Genomic DNA, 21,140 nt, shown 5'->3' on the forward strand with positions numbered 1-21,140 from the left:
CATTTATCAGTATTTAATTTCAGTTGTTCATTTTGTGGGTTACTGGTTTCCCACAAGTTCCTTATATTTCTCTGAGCTTGACTCAAGTAAATAACAGCCTTGTCGTATTGCTCATCTCCATTATCTCTTTTTCCTGATCAGCGGCAAATGCATTGCTTTGTATCTAATAAGAAATTTGATAGCCCAGGTTGTTAGCCTTTGACCACCACAAAAATAGACTAATGACTCTTTATTCTTTGGTTTTTTTCTCAGCAAGTTCTTTGTCTCTTGAATTTGTTGGTTTTGCTTGTTTGTCTTTTAAGCCATGGCTTCTCAAAAATAGTAACATAGAATAAGCAAGAATACAGTTCATCAGCATGTCATCTGCTGCGCCATCATTGCTTGTGTGTTTGCTTATTCAGTAACTGCAAAGCAATTCTTTTCCATTCGGTGCGATCATGCACAAGAAGTTACTGCACAAAAAAAAGGAAGGTGCTTTGTTCATCTCTTTGGCTGCTTTATTGTAACGTATTCTTACATTAGTTCACTTGATTTTTAGTTTTGTGTGTGTATAACTTCCAAAAAGTCATAGTAAACCATCAGTCTTCTCTCCTTTTTTGCTATTTTACAAAGACATCTAACAGTTTTACTGAGACATAATGTTTAGAGTTTATTGATGTTGGTACTGTCTCCCAGATGCGTTATATTCTAGTTTGAATTAGCATTTCAATCGAATTTCTAAGCATCTGTGCATGACTTTATGCCCATCTGACAGTGTAATAGTAATGATGTTGCTGAGCAAGGTTTGTCTGGCTTCTGTGGACTAATATTCATCAAGTGTTTGGTCACGACCCTCTTGTCTTATGGTCGTGGCATCCAGAATTTCTAGGCGACCTCAAATACAAGTACTAATGTACAGGACCATTTATTCTGAATGAGGTGAATTGATTTATGTTTCCCATTATTTTCTGGTTTACTTCTTTAAATATTGGTGTTTTGCTGACACTTTCTGGTTTTATGGTACAGCCATTGTTCAGGTGGAACATTTTCACATTTATTGCATTGTGATAGTACCTCAATCATGTACTTGATGAAAAGAGCTTTCTCTGAACTCTTAGATCTGAAGTGATCAGGTTGCTTCAGCCTTACTACCTTGGCATCGCCATCTCTGCAGGTACCTACTTTTCCTAACCACCGAAACCCAGTCCATTTTGTTTTTGCCATGGAGAGTGCTAGCAAGATATTGAAGAAAAGACATAAGAAGTGTCTCAGCAGTGTCTTTCGGTCTTCTTCTATTGATTCATGTGAGTTAATTCTGTTCTAGACATACATGAGGCATGCAGAACGGTGAGATCTTATTAAAAACAACCATATAGCATATGGTTATAGAGATAGCACCTTAAATAGAAGAGTAACACCTCTGGTTCAGGAAGTTGCTACGCTATAGCTTGTTGTAGTTGGGGAGAATAATCTGATGATGGATTATCATTGCCATCGTCTTAAACTCTTTCCTAGGCATCTGTTATTGACCTGTTTTGGTGATGAGATATGAGGTGAAATGGATGCTTTGACCCAGCATAGTTGTTCTTGAAACAGAAGACTGTTACTTTTTAGGGTGTTGTTTTTTTTTTTAATTGTCGATTTTACTATTTCATCTTATTAAAATTTCTCTCTCTTAACCTTGGTCACTTGACGCAGTCTAGCCTTCCTAATCAATGCTCAATCTAAACGTACCATGGTCATAAATAATTAGCTACTGTCATGTATTGAGTTGATGGCTTCATGTCACAGAAAATTAGACTAAATTAAGGGTAGCGTTTTCACAGGTATGGTCTAGAATTAAAGTTTTAAGAAAAGATAAAAAATGTGCCAAAATTTGAGGATGTATACATAGGAAGTTTGAAGTCTTACATTGTTCACTTTGATTTCTCTCAGATTTTTCCACTTGATGTGTATGCTCTGACATACTGGAGTTTTATTTTTAGAATTTTTACCTATTTTTCAACCTAAAGAAATACCATCTGTTATACAAGTAACTAATTCAGAAAATTGTTTTTAGTATTGACTTTCCAAAACTATTTGACAAATTTGAACTTAATTGTGGAAGTAGGTTAATCATCAAGTGTCAAGGTTCCAGTAACATTTTGAAGTTAATTTGAAAATTCGATTGAGGAGTTACAATTATTATCGTAATTTAATTTAGATACACTAATGACTTGGGATGCTTTGATATCCATGTAAAACATCACCTTGTTACTGTCAGATCCTCTAGTTCAACATAAAGAATTGGTTATTTAATTTTCAAATGCTTATGCATGGAGGCTTGAGTTGCAATCAGTTTTTACTACAACACTTCTTTAGCACAAGATGTAGGGCAGAACTGTAGCAAAGATTGTAGCTACTGCCTCATTTATACTTGTCCATATTACTCAGAAAAGTTAGAAATCTTTCACAGAATTTAAGCTTAGATTTTCTGTAGCTTAATGACACTTGCCTGGAAGGGACTTATATGCACACTGGGAAGGAGGATTTTCAAGCTTCTGTACAAAGATCAAATAGCAAATTTGCCAGGTAGGGAAATTTTTTTTTCTGTTATAAGGGGAACACAATATGAGATCGTATTCATGATCTTTAATACATGTGTAGCAGTCACAATTTAGAAAAACACAAGAATGTAAATTAGGAAGATAGTGCTTACTGCAAAGGAATAACGTGAGATTATATTGCAGAGAAACATAATTTATTAAAAAAAAAACCCACCAAAAAAACCCCCAAAGGAATAAAAAAAAAATCCCAAACAAACCAAAAAGACCCCAGAGCCATTGTTTTCATAATCTGATTAAAAAATTTCCCTAAATTGGAACTAAATTACATGCATTCACTGCTCTTTTCTGACCTTGGCAGGCAGCTTGTTTGCTGCCATGTAAGATCAGTTTCTCAATGATACCACCAAACTGCAATTTGTAGAAGTTGGGCACCTAAATACTTCCAAAGATCTGGGTTTTACTACTTTACCAAGTGATAGTAAATGGTCTCTATTAAAATACTCATCACTTCCAGAGCTGTGTAAAGGCGTTCAGATGCTGCAGGGTATGCTGACTAGACTACTTTGCCTGTCTTTTCCTGGTGATGAGCAGGAAGATATTGTGGTTGCTCAGAAGGAAATCAGAGTGAAGATCAGACACTAAATCAAGGTCTGCTACTGAGGAGAGAATGAACATGTTCGTTTTCTCTTTTAGAAGACGGAGAACAGGAGAGTCTTCAGTGTGTTTGTACAGTCTCTAATCAGATACTACAGGAAACAATCTTAACCTCCAGGCACTGTTTTCCAACTCTATTCTCTTTTCCCAGTATCTCGTAAAGGATGGTAGTTTTCCAGTGTATCCATCGACTCCTGTGAGTGCGGCTCCTTTTCTTAATTGAATGCCTTGGCAAAAAAAAAGTTTAGGTACATTCTGCATGTTCTGTAATGGGTGAGTGGATGTATTAGGATGGTAATGACAAGTGGCAAAGTTGACTAAAACACTTTCAAGCATGCTTGATGTTTTGCAAAATTTATGGCAATGATAGATGTTTGCATTAAGATAATCCAAAATTAGGATTTGCATAATCAGTCTGTACAGAGGAAGATTACAAGTTAATGTGGAAGGGTTAATAATGAGTGAGAGAGGCTGAATGATAGTGTTGAAGGTGACAGGGACACAAAGAAGCAAGAAAATTAAAGTAGATAGATGAAGAAATTAGGAAATGGAGGGGAGGCAGCCATGACCAGGGAGGAGATATATAACTGGTTGAATGAAAAAGCAGAGGGAAATAGAGTGAAGTTAGGAGTTTTTCTAACAGTTAAAAAAGTTGAAGTTAAAGTGACTATAAATTTAATGTGTATGTTGACTGTATGACTGAATAACTTTCCTTTTAGCTGTAAAGGTTGGAAGGGTCTCAGACAAGCGTAACAGTGAGTGTGTTTCTCATGTTGCTGATTAACATAAAAGTTGCATAAAGCTTCTCAGTTTTTGTAACTATCTGTCTCCTGTGGTTTATAATGTCTCTTTCCTAAAAGTTAAATGCTCATTTGAGACTATATAAGATGTTTCAATAGAACATGTAAGGCTACAGAGAACTCTATGAACTTTAATTTATTGTGTAGAGAAACCTCTTAGCAGCATTCATTTAGTGAAAATGGTATGCATTTTTCTATTTTTACAAAGAGCTTCTTTGAGCTTCTGTCTCAAAACTTGGTTTCTAGCTGAATACAATGGGCGTTCTAGTGTCTTTTTGTTCCATGTGGTTTTGTTTTGCTGAAAATGAGAGGATTTTGTTTCTTTTATTATGAGGAAATGTTCTGTCTTGATGAGAAAGCAGTATTTTCATGAGTAATTCAGAAGAATTTTTTAGGATTAGTGCTGGGTGTGCTGATACACTTGAGGATCTGAAACTGGACATTTAAGTACTGCATAAAGACTAGTGGATGGTGGCTATTACTCTATGTTACACAGCTAACATGCATTTTAGTTTGGTTTGAAGAATACTATAGAAAGGTGTTATGTTTTTCCTTAGTTCAAAATATTGTGTGGGTATTTGTGTTTCTAAATAGGAAAAGCTTTTTAAAAGGTACTCAAGTTAAAAAAAAAAAAAGTAATCATATATAGAACGAACTGTCTTTTTTTTCCCCTCTAGGGAATAGGTAGGTTAACTGCTATTAACATCAGGATCTAGCAGCACTTTTTTTTCTGGAGAAGATTTATGTCTGGTGCTCCAATTTGGAGTTCTTCCTGCATTAAAAAAACATTTCTGCTGGCTCTTCTGTGCCATACAATTATATGGTTACATTTCCTTTGGTTTTAGAAGGGCTGTCTTTTTAACAGCATGGCAACAGTTTTATTAAAAAAAAAAAAAAAAAAAAGGAGGAAAGTTCTGGGGCAATAATTTTTTTGTGTTTTCTTAGGGAAGGGTTTATTGGGTCAGTCTTGGGATATAATTCATTTAAATATTTTCATAGCTATTTAGAAATGCTGAGGTTCTCCCAGTTTTACTCCCTGCCTATACCATTAACCTTGGTGTGGCTGGGCAGATATGCCAGGTCTCTTTCTTACTATCAGTTTGCATTCATTTTCCACGACTAACTGCAGTTCAGGGTCTCAGGTGCACGTGGGAGGAGTGTGCCACGTCCCAGGCAGACTTGGTGGCAGTTTGGAAGTGCAGGAAGAGCTGTTGGGTCAGTACGTGCTGCTCAAATACCTGTACTTGGAGGGAAAGGCATGCCTGTAGCTTGCTGGTGTTCAGAAAGAAAGAACTAGAGATCTCTAATGAGATTATTTCAGATATTCTGTGGTGGACGTGATGAATGAAAAATAAAATCAATATTAAAAAAAATTTTGGGTTTCTAGGGAGTGATGGATGTAGTCCAGTAAGTACTAATTCCGGTCAAGTTTTTGTTGCGGTTTTGTAACTTCCCTGATGTCTGAACCGCATGTAGGTGTTGTGTTTCAGAGGGAAGGTTGAACACTGCTGCAGAACTCTTCCAACAGGCCTTATGGAGTTAGAAAGATCTGTAGTACATAGATGTTCTGGACCAAAAGCATTTTTTTTTTTCAGTGATCTTTACCGTGTTTTATGTTTGCAGGAAACCAAAGCTGATGTTTACATGGCTGGGTAACAAACTGTTGTTTAAAGTGCTATTTTCACGTTTTTAACTGTCCCGAGTTTAAATTTTCTCTGTTAAGTAGCTCCGCAGCTTAAATCACACTAAAAGCTAGCTAAAAATGTTAAATTACTTTGTTTTAGATGAGCTGACCTGTATTTCCTTTAAACTTATAAATTTATTTGTGAATTGTGTTATTGATACTTTTCCTGCCATTATTTTTCATTGAAGGTGAACCTCTAGATCTGCTCAGCATGTTGCTTTGAAATCAAGTTGTAAGTGTATATATACATGAGTATACATAAAATACTGCAAAATTTGATTATCTTTCATAGGGAAGTTTTTACCTTTGAAGACAATGTTAGGACCAAGATATGATGAACAGGTTGCTGAAGAAAATCGTTTTCACCCGAGTATGTTATCCAACTACTTGAAGAGTCTGAAGGTAAAGTTAAATTTTCTGGTAATTGAAACATTACTTTAATTATTAATGTTTATTCAAATGTTGCTTTTCAGATTTAAGAAAAAAGTGGTTGATGGCTTCTTTTAGGACATCTGTACAGAAAATTTATTTTTTTGTTTACGTTTTCAGATTTTCTCTAAATTTCCAGAAGTGCTTTCTAACAGGCAAGAATTGTGCAAAATCCTCCAGCTCGTTCCCTGTATTAGCAGCAAGAATCTCACTCTTCTCTGTTATTACTCTTGCATCTTGGAGCGATGTCATTTTCAGAATTCAAACAGTCTGAGTTTGTAGTTTTACAAATGACTCTTGCGTATGGATATGTTGCTATTTTGCTTATAGGACTGAAAGCATTTAAAAGTGAAAGGAGAATTCCATAAAACTCTTCTGTAGTTTCAATGCATAATTTTCTTGTTTTCTTGGGTATCTAACCAGTCATACCCAAGTATGGAAGAAAGCAATTTACGGATTTTATCCAGTAAGTTCTTAGTGAAAAAAATGCATAAATAGAAAAAAAATTTAGGAGCATGGATTGGGACCCAGGAAGGTGGGTGGATGCCTTTATCATTGGGTTACAGAGTTGTGCTTCTGGCTTATTTCTTCATTCTCTGTTTTGCCAATTTCTGTCTGTCTACTTCAGCTTGCATGTTATTCTGCACCGTAGCACAACTTTGACAATAAAAGTGGGGAACAGGACCTTTCCAGCCTTTCATGTAGGTCTATGAAGTGTTGTGCCCAGTCCAGTGCATCTGGAGATGTGGTAAATGGGATTTTGAACCTCCCAGGCAAAGAAAGGCCTACAGCCTAATTCTTTTAATCTGTTTATTGAACTGTTATATAGGTTAGCACCATTTTTTTTTTGACTGTGTGTTTTATAAAACTAATCATGCTAGTGACACTTTTTTCTGTGGGGTTTTTTGTTTTCTTTTTTTGCTGTTGATCTAAGTTAAATTAATTCTGAACTTGTTTAACAGTATCAGAGCTTACACATCAGAAGAATCAGGTGACTAAAATACGGCAATCTTAATTTTATGAACCTTATTTAGGCTTAGGTATGAAGTAGATGGTGAGCTACTCTGTGGCAGTGATAGAAGTACCTGTGGGCTAATGTGATAAGAAGGTACTATCAGTGAAGCATATGCTCCTGTTCTCAGGTGCTTGAACTGGTAGGATTTTTCTTGTTTGAATTCTTGGATCTATGCATCTAAAGTCTACTTGCATTCCTCTTCTATGCATTATGTTGTTTTTGACTCTGACTGGCTTTAATGGGCATACCTAGAAATTTTCCAAACCCAGTCTTATTCATGGTTTAAAGTAATTTAAAATTCTGCATATATTTTGAAGTTATAAAGAACTTCAGAGACTTCCTCAGAATTTCTGACTATTTGCTTGTTAGTGTTTTGTCATCAAAAAAGAAACAGTGGTAAGCCTTCATAGCCTTTCCACTAGGCACATCAATCAGTTCTATTGCAATACTACAAATTCGTAATGTCTTGCGTGACATCAGATAATTAGACTCTGATAGTACAATTGCTAGCATGAGGATCCCCACTTATATCTTGGTAATTTTGGTTAACAAGCAGAACATGTAATTTCTCTCAAACTTGCTGTTCTCATCAAATCTATTGTATTGTCTTGAACCCTGGTATTGTTGCTAAATGTTTGCTATTTGAAAACATAAGATTTTTTTATTTGCCCAGATATGCAGTGGATTACTGGAGTGCTATATTTGTAGAACAGCAGTTTACCAACAATCCGGCAATGAAATGAATGTGCAATTGAGGAGACCTTGAAAAGTGGATTTTCCCAAGGCAAAAGTAGCTCACTGTGCATGGTTCTCATCACTTTACTGCAGCGTGTTTTGCTGCTAATACTTTGCAGAATGAATCACTTCTGAAACTTGGTTATTACTTAAGTCCATATAATTTATCTCCCAAATAAGAGACTTCAGCAGAAACTTTTACATCTGGATTTTGGTAATAGTGAGATATTGCTGCTACCACAGATTTTTGAAGGTACCGGTAGTCTGGGAGGAACTTTCTCTAACAAGCTTTCTGTGCGATTCCTTTTTCTCGTGGAGCGGGTTGCTGAAAATCTGAACATTAGAAACTGATTTGATAAGGGATAGCAACCCTGTTTTTCTTCTGATTGCCAATGTTGACATAGTATCTTAATGGTCTCATAAAAAAAATTTGCAGGAGCAATTGGTGACAGTGTGAATAATTTAATTTTTTTTATTTCTTTCTTGAGTAGGTAGGTTAGTACTGTTTATGCTTTATAAAAGGTAGTTTTATTTCTGTTATGACAAGCTAGGACGTTAGTTAACTCAAAAGAATGTTTGGGCAATTAGTATGCTCAAGTTACAATATTCCTATTAGGAAAACTAGTTATCAGTTTCCAGCCACATTATTGTTTTCACAGATAAATTGAATCACTGATTCAAACTGTTTTCCTCAAATAAGAAATGCAAGAAAAAAATCCTGGGACTGGAGAGTATTCAGTGTATTGTAGTATGCTCTCTCCCTCCTGGGAAGGATGTTTTCAAGTTCCAACATCTAATGAGAAACTTCTGGGGTCATACAAGGGGAACCTAGCTAAGCCCATTTAATCGCACAGCAGCAGAAGAGCACATGCATGAGGCATTAATAGCTGGAGATAGCTGGAATGTGAGAAAGTGAGGAGGAAAGCTTTTATAACCGTAGGAGGACATGGAGAGCGTGGCCAAAATAAGTATGAGCAGAATGGAGGTGGTATGAAGATCTTGGTAGTATTGTATGTAGAAGATGAGAATTTCAAGCTATTGAGGAGGCTTTTTTTCCTTCTATCCAGTCATCTTTTACAATTAGAAGCAAGAAAAATAACTAGTTTCAATTGTGTTTCAATGTGGTGTCTAAGATCGTAGTGTTGCAACAGTCCTTGTAAGAAATAAATGTATGTTTTAGTGAGAAGTTGCTCAACAATTTGAAATTATTCTTTCTTCCAAAGCTGTGTCATTCAATGGGCGTGGTGGACTGAAAGATGTGATTCATGCAAAACATTGGCAGGAAAAACATTTTTTTCCAGTGGGTGACTTATCTATTTTAGCTTAGATAGTCTTTCAAAAATCAGCTCCTATTAAGAACTTTCTAAGAGCAAACTTACGAGAGCATGACTGAGAGGATGGCTGTGATGACTGGTGTGATGTCAGGGTTTCAGAGCAGAGCAAAGCACCTGCGTGATGAACGTACAAGTACTAGAATCTATTCTATAGGTGAGAATTGTGGTTGGTTAGGACAAGCATAGTATAACTCCGGTTCAGTGACTGAATTGTTTCGATTCCTGTGGTATCAGTGGTTTTTTGCATGGATTTTTGGAACATCATAGTTGTATACTTTGATATGTTACATAATCCCCCCCCGCTTTTTTAAAATTTCTCTATCCTTTTTTTCTGCCTTGCACTCTTTAAATTGTAGTGTGTTATGTGCGGCTAACCCCATGAACAGAGAGAGCAAATGTTTATGCTTTCTGTAAAGCAAGGAAACTGCTTTCAGGCCTTATACGCTGTATATGCCATAGATGCTTTTATAGCTTCAGCTAAATTATATCGGATGCCTATGTGGTTTACTGCTTTATGAAATGTGTGAGGAACAGTGTCACTTCACAAGATCTTCACTTGTATATGATTGAAATGATTCATAATAATTGCAAAGGAATACCAGACCAGAAGTCCTAGAGTCCTGTTATTCAGAATTTCCTTTCTAGCAGACACTTTGCTATATTTCATTCTCCTATTCAAATTAAATGCAACATCCCAAATGCTTGGTGACATTTTGGGTCTGAAGTACGTTGTAGTGTTCTCCTGGCTTCTCTATGTCCATCAGGAAACTAAAATCTGTGAGTGAGTATGTTCAAAAGAGTAATTTCTAAAAGTTGAGGGAAAAGCATGCGAGTATTCTTGGAGCTTAAAAGCTTGACATAAAATTAATTTTTGTACTTTCACGCATCTTCTCAGTGATAATTCTTCATTGTAGCAGGAGTTTGGGGAAGTTTGGAGGCTTCTGGTGGGAACATTTGAAGCTGCTGGTATTTGAGAACAGCGGGGTTGGGAATTGGCTTTCAGTTTTCAACACTAAAATGGAATTGTATCTCTCCTACTTTTGGATGGGAGGATGTGAAACTATGTTCTGCAAATCACTTGCATTTCTTCTTGTAGCTCTCCTTTAAAAATTTGGTATATTAAACAGTGTTACCTTTTAATCTGTCTTCATGCTTTTATTAAAAGTTGTTTTCCTCACGATTCTTTTTCCCTTTCTCCAGACTGTCAGATGATACAGCATTTTTTTCCAAGAGTAGTTCACGTTTTGGAATGCTTCTTTCTTACTAGACTGGAACTGAATGCAAAAACCTTTAATTTAAAATGATGTTTTCATTAAATCTTATTCTTATTTCGAAAATAACTTTTTTCCCCTTAGCTGAGGACATCTTGGAAGCATTTTTGGGGCATGGCATGTTACTGGAAGATACTCTGTGGATTCCCTCCATGGAGCCATTGCTTGTGTAGAACGGTAGAAAAATATCTAGTTTTCATAGAACTAACTCATTTTAGATGCACTTTTCTATCCTAGCATGTTGTCCTGTACAATCACCTAGAAGTACTGGTGTGGGAATATATTATTCTCCTCTGAACACTTATTTTGAACTGGTTTATGTCAGTGTTGTAGTGTTACGGACCTACAGTCTGTAGCACCTGGAAATTTTGTGTGGTCTTACTTGTGAATTAAGTAGTCTTTGAGATATTTGCTAAATGCTGTTGAGAATGGAGGGGAAGGAAAGTAACCACTGAATTAATTGCCTTTTGTATACTTCCTACAAAATTAATCACTGGCTAGTATGCTGTCAGTCTGTATGATTAGCAGCTCGGTTGACACGAAATACTTGAAGTTTCAGGTGATGTAACATTGTTTTCAGGTGGACCCCTATGGAAGTAGCTTGTATTTCTGCAAAACACAGTACTCAAAGCATTCTGAATACAATATACGAAGTTGAAGTAAACAAGGAGAAATTCAGAACTGATTTGGATATTACACTACAAATGCTTAATGCTGCTGACAATTATAACATTATGATGCTTTTTAATACTTGATTATGAAAGTATAAAAGTAGTATAAAAATATTATGAAAGTATATCATCAGAACTTTGAATACGATGGATAACTACCTCTGTAGATAATTGGAAATTTGTTTTTGGGGTCTACTGAACAACAATATCCATGTGAAGCAGCTGTTTCTGAACTATACTCCAGTTATAATTGGAACTTATCTTTTCTGAATTGTCCGGAAGCAGTGTTTTAATTTGTAATTCTTCCAACTGCACCGCTAAATTATTGCCAGTCTGTTGACCTTAAGGTAGATAAAATCTGATCAAAATCCTGTTTATGAGTTGTGTGCTGGAGTTTTAAATATATTGAAGATGCAGCATTCTTCTATGGTTTTGCATGCGTAACATGCTTCAGTGTTAAAGTATTTTTAAGTGCACTATTGATGTATCTTTAAAAAAGACAAAGCTATGGAACAAGGGTTTTGCTGAACTACCACTCTTAAAATGCCTTTTAAAAAGACATCTGTTTTCATGGTGAGGATCCTACCTGGAAGCATGACATTCAGCATTTTGACCAAAAGCAACTACTTGCCCTTATAAGGCAGGAAACCAGGAATACTTCCAGTACACAGGTGTGTTAGTGAGCTGTTGTTGCAGAGTAATACTGGGAGGTTTATGGTTGCTGAAAATTTTGTTTGGACAATGGATCATTTGCTGATGTTCTCTGTGTGTTGGATGCCACGCAGCAGAATTTCTGCTTTCCATCTTGCTTTTTAAAAACATAGTAACTTCCACAAGGATGCTTTAAAAGACCTATTTTACAGCTATAAAAACCAAACACTAAAAAAGTTCATGCACAAGGGGACACATTAGGGTAGAGTGGGCAAGGCAGCCTGAATTCAGGTACGTCCTAACATCTGAGTGGTTGACACTGCCACCTTAATGACTGACAGCATCTTTGAAAATTTCAAGTTGTTTCACATTTTAGCTTTGAATAAAATGTTTCTGAGAATTTAAGGGAATTTTTGTTTTAAACTTGAAAATGTGTTCATTTGTTTTGCACTCTAATTTAATGGATGGGTAAATTAAACTGAGGTTTTTTTTTTTTGAGAGTATACTTACATATAAGTCTCAGTAGTTAATTTTTCTTATGGTACTTCCACTGTGTCAGTATTTAATATTGTTCTACTTAAAGCATAAAAGCACCTGATTCCACCTTATTTGTCTTTTAACATGTTAAAATAATTCTTTACCAGATACTTTCCTGCTGTTAGCAGATCTTATTTAGAAACGTTGATGGGAACAAACTGAAGTTTTTGAATTGATGGCTAGTGCCAATTCAGACACCAGCTTTCACAAAGAAACACGGATGACTGTGATGGTGGTAAAATACAGATTTTGTGAACAAATGCAGTATTTAAGAATTTTTAAACTTGCAACTGTAGCCTGCTATTGCTTTTAATTTGGATGTTGTTAGCCATTTAGTATTTATGCACTGATATTTGAACCACATATTTAAGTTTACTTTTTTTTTTGTTTTTTTTTTTGTTTTTTTGTTTTAGGTTAAAATGGGTTTACTGGTAGACTTGACCAACACCACTAGATTCTATGATAGGAATGATATAGAGAAAGAAGGGATTAAATATATAAAGCTCCAGTGTAAAGGGTAAGTTGTCTGCACTTTTTTAGTATTTAGCTTTTAATTTCAAAGATCATACTGAAGTAATTAATGTTTTTTTTTTTCCTCTTCCTTTTTCCCCAGCTGTCTCCTAATCTGTGTGTTCCTGTGTTTTTCAGGCATGGTGAGTGTCCTACACCTGAGAATACAGAAACATTTATCCGTGTATGTGAACACTTCAGTGATAAGAATCCCTCAGAGCTTATAGGTATGTCTTCTTCTATCCATTATATCCATCTTATATCCATCATTAGTTTTACTGTTAATTTATTTCATATTTACTCATAAATGCAAGTCTCTTATTCTTAAAAGCAAAGGAATTTCCTCAGTACAATGTTTATGCATATGTAGATTTGATTGCTTGTACTCCAGAAACTACTATGTTTCTGTTTTTTACAGAAACTGGTATGTTTCTGCATCCATCAATTTGATTACAGCTATCAACTTAATGCAGAAGAATATACAGTCTTAAGAACTGTTTACAAATACATGATACTAGCATTGTGTTTTTGTAACTTCTGCTGATACAAATGGAGGTTATGCATTGCTTAAGTATTGTTTCTGTCATTTGATGGTCTGGCTTACTTGAAGTCATATTTGATAACTGAATGATCAGAGATTCTTTAGCAAATCTCACAAAACAGCTGATTAATTGCTGGAAACTGGTAGTGGATATCAGGCTAAGTTTTTCTTCTGTGGTGTACTGTCTCGCAGTGAATATTTGAATGTTCTTAAGGATAATTTTTTTTTACCCAGACCAAAATAAGTTCTCGGTTTAATTTGGGTGGCTTCTAGTTAAGCATATTAATATTGAACTCTATCTGCAAACTGTTGGAGACAAGAAATTACTTTGCAGCTGAATTTCCAGAGTCAGAATGGATATTGTCCTCAAGCCTCTTTGATGATAATTCTGCGACCTTCCTGAATCTGAATGTTTGTGCAACTTAGGAGTGCATGGAATAGTTGTTAGTGTAGGTGTCATTGATAACAGCTTGGTAAATTAAGCTGGTATGTTCATACAGTTTAGGATTCATACAGAATCATAGAATTGTACAATAGTTCAGGTTGTTGGAAGGGACCTGTGGAAATCAGCTAGTCAGCTGCCCTTCCTTAGAGCAGGCCAGCTAAAGCAGCTTGCTCAGGACTGTGCCCATTTGGGTTTTGACCATCTCCAAGCCTGGGGACTCCACAACATCTTCTGGCAACCTCTTCCAGTGTTTGCTCACGCTTACAATATACAGGGGTTTTTTTTTCTTATGTTTAAACAGAATTTATTGTATTTCAATTAGAACCCATTGCTTCTTGTCCTGTCACAGGATACCACTGAGAATCTTTTTTTTTTTTTTCCCAGTGCTTGAGAGATTTAATTTGGGCACACACTTTTCCACATAATTTTCTTTTAGGTACTTTCTTATTTCTTTATTTCACATGCAATTTTAATTTGAGACCTACGTTTTCTTCTCTAAACTGTAACGCAAGTATGTGATATGAAAAATGAGGAACTGCTAAATGAGAGTGGGTGGGATCAGTCATCAACAATATTTCAGAACTTGCATGAGAACTTGAAATATTGTTGATGACTGATCCCACTCACTCTCATTTAGCAGCGCCTCATTTTTCATCCTCTTTTGCAGTTCTTCCAGTTGGTCCTCCAACAGTATTTAAGAACTTGAAATATTTTTATGGTCAGCAATTTATATGGAGCATGGATAGCATGGTGATATCCTATAAATAGCAGACCCATTTAACTGGCATTTCAATTTTTAAAATGCCATTTTTAGTGTTGAATCACTAACTTTTTGACTTCTATGAATTTTGGAATGTTCTTCCATTATTTAGATTGTTTCACCTCTATGGGAAAAAAAAGTCAATTAGAAGGAGTCAAGAAGAAAATAATGTGGCGACTAAGCTTTTAAATAACCTGTGGTTTAGGCTTTCATAGTGAAAAAGAAATGTTGGGAATTTCCATTTCCCTTTCATGAATTACTGAAAAATTGTTTCTGGTTCTGGACACTTGTTTCCTCTGACAGAGCATCAGAGGGACTGGTGTGGAGGATGTTTTTATCAAAAGTGAAAGCAGTCTGCAGCAGTGGTAGTACTGCACCCTGTGTGATCTTTCCCTTCCAAGCCGGGAAGGTCTCATTGCTGAGATGCTTCTTATCTTTCTCATGTGTATAAAATTATTGACTTAACCTTCTTGGTAGCAGTAACAGCTGCACGACTTATTGATAGCAATTGTGTGCAATTTCCCGTGTCAAGATTAGATATGAAAAGAGACTGAAATGTGAATGATAAGTGAACAAAATTTTCTATTCAGCTAGAACAATATAGGATGGAAACTTTATTTTTGCAGCTTGAAGGACTGGAGTATGACTGCCAACCTTAAGGAAACAAAATGCAAAAATTTTGCTTAAGCAGAAAACAAAGGAGAAATGATTGCTGGGAACAAATTCTATAAGGAAGCTAAAATTAACTTCATCTGATGCAAGTTACATAGTTTTTAATATTATTAAATGGTTCGAATGGATGAATCCGAGAAATTCGTAGTAGTTTTTGCCTTGCTTTATTACGAAGGGAAGCTTGGTGGGTGGGCACAAAACCTGATCTTGATACAGTTGATATATATATCTGTTTACCCACATAAAGTTTCTAGGTTTTATCAATCTTGTCTTCATAGCACTTTTTGGATCTCCAGTAAAAAAAAAAAATACTTCCAGTGTAGGCGAGCGTATAGTAAAAAAGATAGATGTTCACATTTTGTCTGAATAAGCAATCAAGTGAATTGTTGCTGAACTTACTTTACTAACTATGGTAGAGAAACAAGGAAATCAATAAAAGCTTAAGTGACTTGCTTCATGGTCACAACTGAAAAATATGTTAATATTGAGAATAATTGCGTTTGGTGTTAGTGGAAACTTTAATACTCTGATATTTATAATTTAAAATGCAGTATGAGGAAGATGCAACATCTTGCCTGAATTCTTCACGACATTTTTAATAGCACAGATTTTCAGACTGGTTTGTTTATCACTAGATGGTGCTGTTGCCTTGAGAGAAAAAAAAAGTTCCAATGCATTTGACTCTTCCCCTCCTTTCACTGGGGGATGAATTCAGTAAAATAGAGGCTGAAGACTTAATTCTTTTTTTCTTACATTGAAAAGCTAAGTAATTCAAGGTGATTATACTGTTGCATAGTTTTCTTTTTGTAGTTTTTTTCCCAAATTAGTAAGTCTGGTCTTAGCGTGGCAATAGCAAATTTGAAATAGAATTGTGGTCCATTGACACCGCTTTCAAGTTTGAGGTAGGGTAATCTGGATATTATTTTTTGCCTGATGATGTGAAATGAATGTCATGCTTCTTGAATCCACTAAAAACACAATTACTGAATTTGATTGTATTGTCTTCTGATAAGCATTTCAGCAGTCATAAAAAATAAGTTTAATCTTACCTGTATTAGCCATATTTCAGTTGCATTAAGTTGGTGCTCTTGAGTTGGGATAAACTGAAGTATCCTATACTCTTGTTGCTAATAATTTGCAGAAAGAATGTAAAAAAATTGCTTTTAGGCTTATGTGATCTGGGCTGCTTTGATGGGAAGGGAGAAGAACTCTTTAATGTTACCGGTGAAGGTAGAAGGATCCAAAACCACACTTGTGAAACTAAAGCATGTTTGTTAAAACTGCTTGCAAATGATATGCCCTTGTCTTGTCTTGTCTAGGTGTCCATTGCACACATGGTTTCAATAGAACTGGATTTCTGATCTGTGCCTTTTTGGTTGAGAAGTTGGACTGGAGGTAACTTTGAATGTTAATTCCTAGGGTTTTGTGGAGAGTGACCAAAGGTGTCTTCAGTATGTTTCACTCATTGTCCTGACAGCTATCCTAATGTATTCACTTTTTGTTATTTTAAAACTGCCTACTAATCTTGAGCAAACAACCTATATTAACATTATTCATATCATCCCTTGGTAGCTTAGCCTGTTTCAGTCAAGCTTTCCAGGTCCGGTAGGTCAAAAGTTAGCTGTACCTGCTGTGTGTGGGCTTTTAGGAGTGTATATTTTGTATTGTGTCTCTTCCCTGTGACATGTCCCACATTTTGAGTAAGAATGTAGAGTTCAGAGATGCCAGAAAGATTATTTCTCTTACCTTTTCATCTTTTTCATGTAGGTTCGCATGTATAGGCTTTTTTGGGGTTTTTGGGTTCTGAAGAGAAGAGATTAGCTAGAGCAACAGCAGAGTGACATACTTGCTTCTGAAGGGTTGGCGGGAGACAAAGTCCTTGCGTCTAGCTTGTTGTTTGACTAAAGCCTACAGCATGCTTCTATGCAGACTCACCTGGGTTTTCTGTGATTTAAAAATGTTGGTGCCTTCATAAAGAGTAGTGACCTTTTTCAAATAACATTAGTGTAAAAAAAAGAATTGCCTGTACCATGCTGGTGGGCATGACTTTTGCACGTTTGGTAGTATTAACAAAACACTATTTCCTTGCTGATGGGGTCCCGTGCAAGGCATGTTTCTTAACAAGCCCCTTAAGCATTCTGATGATATTTCTTATATGGTCCTTTAAGTGAAGAAAATTCTAATCCTGTTGGAGCATTTTATTATGACTGGACATACAGTTATTTGGTGCTTAGCATGTATGTGCAAGCTGTTTGCAAAGAACTAGGTCATTGTTGTCAGTAAACTTGGAATAAAGACATTGGAGTAATGGAGACAGAACACCATTAGTAGTGGGTGGCTGAATCTTGGCAGAATCTTAGCTGACACAGATACAAATATCTTTATAGTATGATTCTAATTGTTCCTATGAACTGGAAAATTTGTATGCTTTTAATCTAACAATTTAAAAGCAGCATGCAATAATTAGACTCAGAATTGGTCCTTTGTTCTGAAGAGGAAATGCACTTGAATCTCCTGCTTTTATGCAACCTCACTTTATTTTCAGACCTCAGTGGGAAAAGCCTTAAAAGTTAATAGCCATAGCCATGTCTTTTTTTTTTTTTTTTTAGTTCATTCAGGTAGTTAATTGTATCAAGTTTGTTCATCTCTGTCAGATTTTTTTTAACAGAATACCTGGATATCACCTGGTAGGGAAAAATGTCCACAGCAAAAGAATGGATTTCGGCAAGGTGGTAGTTAATGTTAAGCATTGTATCAAGATAAATCCAATTTGCTGTATCATTCTTTAAAATAAGGCACTGTTATTTGCTGATGAGGAAGTAAGATTTTCCTTATGGAAAAATCCATCCATATTCATTCCTTAAGCATATGATATAGGATCGCTGCTGATGTACCGTGAATACTGAGATGTATTTTATAGTTAGTTTAAAGAAAGGTCATCCAGACTGAAAGCTCTCCAGCTAGTGAGCAGAAACCTTACTTGATTCTTTTTTTCACAACTAATTTTTCCAAAAGACTGCTGTGTTTCTAGAACTTGGAAATATGTTTTCTTTCAGCTAGGTTTCTGTGCTTGAAATCTGTGCTGTCTCTTTTGGCTTTCACTGCCATCTATTCCAGAACAGTATAGAGTTGTTCTAATATCATGAGAGACAAATTTGAGCATCTTTCAGGCCCTATCCCTTCTGGTTTGTTTTGTCCTTCCAATGGCATTGATTACAGAAGATGTGAAACAATTTAAGAAAGATACCAAAATAAAAAATGTCTTCTGAGGAAGAAATTAGGAGTCTTGGAAAACCGAATGGGGAAGAAAGCTCCTTCTAAATAACTCACATTCTTAAACTGTCATTTGTGAGATCTGATGACCGACCATCTGATAGTCTCACTCTGGAAAATATTTTGTTTTCTACTCTTACCAAAGATCAGAAGAGAGAACCAAACTTATTGGTTCTTAGGAAGTGTTTCTGTCTATTCTAGGAAATTTGCCTCATAAAGTTCTTAGGCTCCTTCCCATACTGTACAGATCAGACAAAAAAATGCCTTTTGTATTTAAATTCTTTGTTCCATTTTAGCTATATGTTTTCCTTGTTCCAGTGGCAGGCTATTTTCTTATCTGAAAAAAATTATTTTCACAGCATGTAATATGTGCTTTTGTTCCAGCTTTAAGATATGTGCTTGTCAAGAAGCCTAACAGGGGCATGTACCTTTTGTGATTTCTCCTCTCTTTTAGTTAGCAAGGTTTCTAAATGTTGATCCATGGAGCATTACTGCTCTACGCAGCCATGATCAATTGAAGACAGAATTATGTCCAGTGTTTTCTGTTAAACATTTTCATAGGATCTCTGATAATGGCAACAATAAAACCCTTGTGCTGTGCTCGCTGTTGTATATTTTTGAGTGCTTTCCAGTTGGCTAGTAAAGGTGTATGACTGTCAGTTTTGGTTTCTAATTTTTTTGTGATCCAGTCTCCAGTTTACTAACGCACTTAAGATTAAGCGTTAGCTGCATAGTGGAAGGCTTCTGAATTACAGGTTTTTATGAGAAACTTCTGGAAAGAGAAGTAATTTCAAAAGATTAGGATGCTTTTTTCCAGTGTGATGGCAAAACCTCTAATGAAAAGAAAGAGGATTCTTAGGGAGAAAAAAGTAGCCATGTTTGATCTTCAGCACTTGCATTTTTCTTCATTAAGATTGTTCATCTTTTTCTTTGGTCTTTTTTGTCTTCATTCAGTCTTTAAGTACTCAGCTACATGTCACCCATTCCTTTTTTGTAGCAATATTAAGAGTTTTACCTAGGTGATGGGCAGACCACTATTGGCTACAATAAGGAGGTGAAGCAGTGCAAGCTGCAGTTACTTCTGAGAACATACGCAGTGCATATTAATTATGCAGAATCTTGTGCAAGAGCAACTGTTGCCAGGCTGATATGAGCATGATGTTTCAAATATAATGAATGTTTTTGCTATTACCAGTTTGGAATTTGTTTTAATTCTCAGTCTCAAAAAATCTTACGTTTGGTAAGGCAGAACATGACTAAAACATGTAAATTAAGCATCCAGAGTAATTTTCAATTTTTATTTGACAGTATTGAGGCTGCTGTGGCTACTTTTGCTCAGGCTAGACCACCAGGTATTTATAAAGGTGACTATTTGAAGGAATTATTTCGTCGTTATGGAGATGAAGATGATGCACCATCACCACCTGAGCTACCAGAATGGTGCTTTGATGAAGATGAAGAGGAGGACGATGATAATGGTAAAACAGGAGGCCAAGAATCAGAACCTGGATCATCAAGCTCTTCCTTTGGCAAGAGGAGAAAAGAACGCCTAAAACTGGTATTTTTGATTAAGAACTTAATATTCTAATTGCTAAACTTAATTTCATAAACTCATAGTCATCAGTTACTACATAATATACGCTATACAAGTGTCAGTGCTCTTGCAAATGAGGACTGGTAGTATTGTCTCTAACCAGGAAAAACTGGTAGATTCATTGCAAGCTTTCTTATGTTTCCTATATGAACCTTGAACTTTAACATTCAACACCTCAACTATTCCAGTTGTAAAAATTACTTAAAATTTTTCTAATATAACAATTTTTTTTTAAAGTTTGAGTTGAGATAGTAAGGTGAAATGTTATGGGGTGTGTGCGTAAATAGTTTTTACTTATTTTTTTGTAGTCATGGTATGAAATTCAGAATTTTTTAAATTCAGTGCTTGTTTTGGTAAATATTCTTACTTTTGGAAATTCGGGAGGATTGAGAATTGGATTAGCAAAAAGCAGTATGAGTTTAAAAGGCAGCTTTGAAATTGTATTTTCCTCAAAGCTGTTTTAACTGTTTAATGGTAAGAAATATGGCTGATCACTTATTGTGATTATTTTGACATACATCTGCATAATTCTGATGAAATAAGTTACTGTAGTTACCACAGTACGGAACTAATACTCAAGTGCAAAGAATATACTTGTATCATCTGAAGACTAAATGACTCAGTTCTTTCCAAATTCCTGACTCTTTTTTTTTATTTGCAGATAAAGTAGGGGAGAATGTTGCTGAGTGCAAAAATAGATTCAGTTCTTTTTACATAATACTGAATTATTTTACTTGCGTGCTGAGGTGTGTTTGTTTGCGAATACTTGGAAATCCTCATATGAAATACACTGCAAAAATGCATTTTGTTGTTACTGCAGCTGCTCAACATGGTTTACAGATGGAGTATGGAAGAAGTTAGCCTGAAAGGAATACAAAATCTAGTCCAAAGAAGCAAGATCAACTTTGAAAATTTTCAAATAGTCCATCAGCTGGAATAAAAAGCCCACACTGTAAAAATCCATAGTAAAAATATATTCAGGGATATGGCCACTATCTCCATTAGCCTTGCAATAAAACATTGATATATAAAAAAATTT

At 35.6% G+C, this 21,140-nt stretch overlaps 1 protein-coding gene across 1 annotated transcript in view; it reads left to right on the plus strand.

Annotated features, from left to right (window-relative positions):
* Nucleotides 1-5,959: 5,959 nt before the first annotated feature.
* Nucleotides 5,960-21,140, plus strand: part of RNGTT (RNA guanylyltransferase and 5'-phosphatase) — a gene marked incomplete at its 3' end in the record, with an annotated part of 48,424 nt that continues 33,243 nt past the window's right edge. The window contains exons 1-5 of the mRNA XM_009579696.1: nt 5,960-6,065; nt 12,720-12,823; nt 12,955-13,043; nt 16,554-16,629; nt 19,816-20,065. Of these exons, the coding sequence (XP_009577991.1) occupies nt 5,979-6,065; nt 12,720-12,823; nt 12,955-13,043; nt 16,554-16,629; nt 19,816-20,065 (606 nt within the window). The remainder of the gene's footprint in view (nt 6,066-12,719; nt 12,824-12,954; nt 13,044-16,553; nt 16,630-19,815; nt 20,066-21,140) is intronic.

This window comes from Fulmarus glacialis, unplaced genomic scaffold (assembly GCF_000690835.1).
Source record: "Fulmarus glacialis isolate BGI_N327 unplaced genomic scaffold, ASM69083v1 scaffold11196, whole genome shotgun sequence".
Classification (NCBI taxonomy): Eukaryota; Metazoa; Chordata; class Aves; order Procellariiformes; family Procellariidae; genus Fulmarus; species Fulmarus glacialis.